The sequence below is a fragment of the Triticum dicoccoides genome, chromosome 3B (assembly GCF_002162155.2).
Source record: "Triticum dicoccoides isolate Atlit2015 ecotype Zavitan chromosome 3B, WEW_v2.0, whole genome shotgun sequence".
In the NCBI taxonomy this organism is placed as follows: Eukaryota; Viridiplantae; Streptophyta; class Magnoliopsida; order Poales; family Poaceae; genus Triticum; species Triticum dicoccoides.
Window position 1 is genome coordinate 52,877,201 of NC_041385.1, and position 3,464 is coordinate 52,880,664.

Genomic DNA, 3,464 nt, shown 5'->3' on the forward strand with positions numbered 1-3,464 from the left:
CAAATATACTTACCACAAAATCAAAAAGTAAATATTGCACAGATTCATCTGTAATTTGCAGGTCTAGCGCCCAAAAACTCAATAACAACATGCACATCAAACTACTAGCAAATACACATAACTTCGTAGTCAGTATTCTTTTACAACAATGGAAGACAAGTACTACAGATAGTCAGATATGCTCAATAATGGGCGCATATGCCTGCACATAGCTTTACTTCAACACCACGTGATGCACTTTGCTCATCCATGGACCTTGGCCTGGAAGTATGACATGCAGCTATACATCTTCTTGGTTACCTTCCCTTGCATGTTGTCCACATACTGATAGAATGCACACCTCCAGGTCTCGCTGTAAAACCAGAACATGCCGCAGTACAGCCAGAACCCAAAGATGAACCCAGCAGCCACAAAGCAATACAGCCACAATGCCTCCCTGTTGTCTTCAGCCTGGCTCATTCCGCTTTGCGTCGATGTCGGCGAGTCTACACAGCCCTCCAAGGGGAAACCACATAACCCTGGATTGTTGCTGTATATGGATGGATCTGGGAGCGTTCGCAGCTGATCGCTCATAGGTATCAACCCCGATAAATTGTTACTCGAGAGGTTCAGAGCGGTTATGCTCTTCAAACCTGCAAAGCTTGGAGGAATTTCTCCCGAGAGTCGGTTCAGAGAAAGGTCCAAGGATTCCAGCAGTACTAGATTGCCAATGTCTTCGGGAATGCAGCCCAACAAATGATTTCCTGATAAGTTCAGATACCTCAGTCCAAGAAGGGTTGTGAGCCCCTTTGGAATCTCTTGTGACAGAGAGTTGCCAGATAAGTCGATACCCACAATACCTACCATTAGGATTGGGAAACCATGATCCGCACCTTTCCAAACTATTTGAGTCTGCCCACTAATTATCTCAAATCTTAGATTATTGTCCGAGACAATGTCTTCTGCATTATGTACCATGCCAGTAAAATTGGTAAAATTGTCTGGAATGGGTCCACTGAGGTTGTTTTTTGACAAGTCCAATACATGGAGTTGCTGGAATTTTAATATCTGGTGGGGTATGATTCCACCAAACATATTTGATGACAATCGAAGAACAATGAGATTTGGCAAGCTCTTGCTTATCCAAGAAGGTATTCTACCTGAGAAATTATTGCCTCCAAGATCTAGACTGATAAGGTTTTTGCATTTCCTAAGACCCAAAGGAAAGGTTCCTTTCAAATGGTTATTGGCTAGGCGTAAACAGATAAGATTATCTTCGCAAGTCTTCCAAGAGGGAACTACACCACTGAAAGAATTGCTGGAAAGATCCATGTATCCCAAACTTGGCATGTCCCACAAACACTTGGGGAGACCTCCATCTAACAAATTGTTTGATAGGTCTAGGAAGGTTAAATAAGTAGAGTTACAAATGAATACCTTGCCCCCATCTGTCAGTAGCCTGCCATACAAGTGATTTTGACCCAAACTCATCATGCTAAGCTGCCATGGATGCTCGCCAACACAGTCCTTTATATCTGCAACAATGTTGTTTGCCGTGAAGTCAACATACCTCAGGGATGTGCAGTTTCGGAAGGTGTGGTGGTGAATGCCCGTGAATCCATTGGACCTAGCACTCACAATACGCAGCCGTCCTCCTATGCAAATGGATGACGGGAACAGCCCGGAGAAGTTGTTCCTTTCAATATCAACTGTATCCAGGAGGCTGCTATTCCCAAACTCAGAGATGATGTGGCCTCCGAGCTGGTTTCCTGTCAGAACCAATTCCTGGAGTGACGCCAAATTAGAGATGGTACCTGGTAGCTGCCCTTGTAAATAGTTATACCATAATTGCAGGTTGTTTAGTTGTGTGATGTTTCCAATCTCAAGTGGGATGCTCCCTGTCAGATTGTTCTTTTGCATGCTGAGCTCGCGGAGCTTCACCAGCTTCCCAATTGTTCGTGGAATTGACCCGGTCAAAGTAACCGAGTGAAGATGGAGCTCCTCCAATGTCGTCAAGTTACCAATCTCTTCAGATAGATTGCTATCGAGCCCCAGGAGTGATAGATACAGTTCAGAAAGGTGCTTAAGTTGTCCAATGCTGTGCGGAATTGCACCCCTCAAAGATGTATTATTGAAGATATACAACTGGGCCAAGCTCGTCAGGTTGCCAATCCCTGCTGGAATTGTACCATATAGACCATTGCTGAACAAGGTGAGACTCTTCAGGTGGGGAAAAGCCGAGAAGTCGAACCTGTCAAGTGTGCCGTTCAAACTTGTCTGCATAAGAAGGAGCTCTGTCATGTGCCCAGCCGAGTTGCAAGTGATGTGCGTCCACTTGCAAAGGCTGGTGGAGTTGGCCAACGACCATGATCCAAGGGAGTCATCCGCACTGACCAAGCTAGCCTTCCAATTCACTAGCGCTTCCGCTTCACGCCGGATGCCTGCTCTCACCGTCACCGGCGCGGCAGCACATAGTAGCAGCCAAGTGCAAGAGAGCAGGAAGAGACCTAGGGGATGGAGTTTCATAGTGGCTTCGGTATGGGTGGTGCTTCCCTGGTGCAGAGGATATAAAACATTGGGATGAGCCAGCTAGCCAGCCTGCCGGCCATTACAGTGGTGGTCTGGTCGTAGCTTACAAATGGCACACATGAGAATAGGAAATTCCATATCACCATCAGGCTCCACTTGGAAGTCATGGCACGTCTTTAACTAAACCTTTTTTTTAACCCTGGTTTTACAGAACCACCCAACTGATATGTCCAACAGTGTGGAAACTATCACTTGATACGTTTCATAGATGCAGATGGTCACAGGAAAATATTGTTCACGAAGGACAACAACAACTACTACTACTACTACCACTACCGAATGATCAAGGTCCATGAAACACGTTGAAGTAGATGGCCAGTACTTGATAGACTTACTGGATCGACTAGGAGTAGATCGGTAGCATATTTTCTCTGTTTGGGTGTTTACCTTGGCCTTCTGGCCATCGCTGGTTCGTCGGTGATGGTCTGCGGACGGGCAGCGATGGTCGGTGTAGAGGGTGGTTGGTGGAGTGGCTGGTGGTGCTTCCCCTCGCTGGCAGCGCCACCCTCTCGATCGGTCTAGGGTTAGGACGGTGGGGATACAGTGGCGGCGGCGAACCTCGTACACTGTGCCCCTGGTCCCCACCTCCTCTTTATAGCACTGCGCGACAGGGGCCCACCAGCCTTGCTTGGGCTGGACGCCCCCGATCAGGGCGTGGGTCAAGGGCCCAATGAGCCATTGGGCCCATTGGTGGAGAGATCAATATAACATTCTCCCCCTTGATCTCATCATATACTTTTAACTTTATACTTTGAAATAACTCTTTTCAAAGTACTCGTTCCATCACAGATTTGCATATAGAGCATGTCTCATCATCACGGTCTATCCCGATAGAATCAACACCTACAACACACACCTCTGTTTTGAAACAGTTTCTTTAACCTTGGGCCCTTTTA

The 3,464-nt window shown here is 46.8% G+C and overlaps 1 protein-coding gene across 1 annotated transcript; it reads right to left on the bottom strand.

The window, feature by feature from the left end:
* Positions 1-243: 243 nt before the first annotated feature.
* Positions 244-2,634, bottom strand: LOC119279240 (receptor-like protein 12). Its single transcript, XM_037560556.1, has one exon. The coding sequence runs from the start codon at positions 2,503-2,505 to the stop codon at positions 244-246; it is 2,262 nt and encodes a 753-aa protein (XP_037416453.1). The 5' UTR covers positions 2,506-2,634.
* Positions 2,635-3,464: the final 830 nt, after the last annotated feature.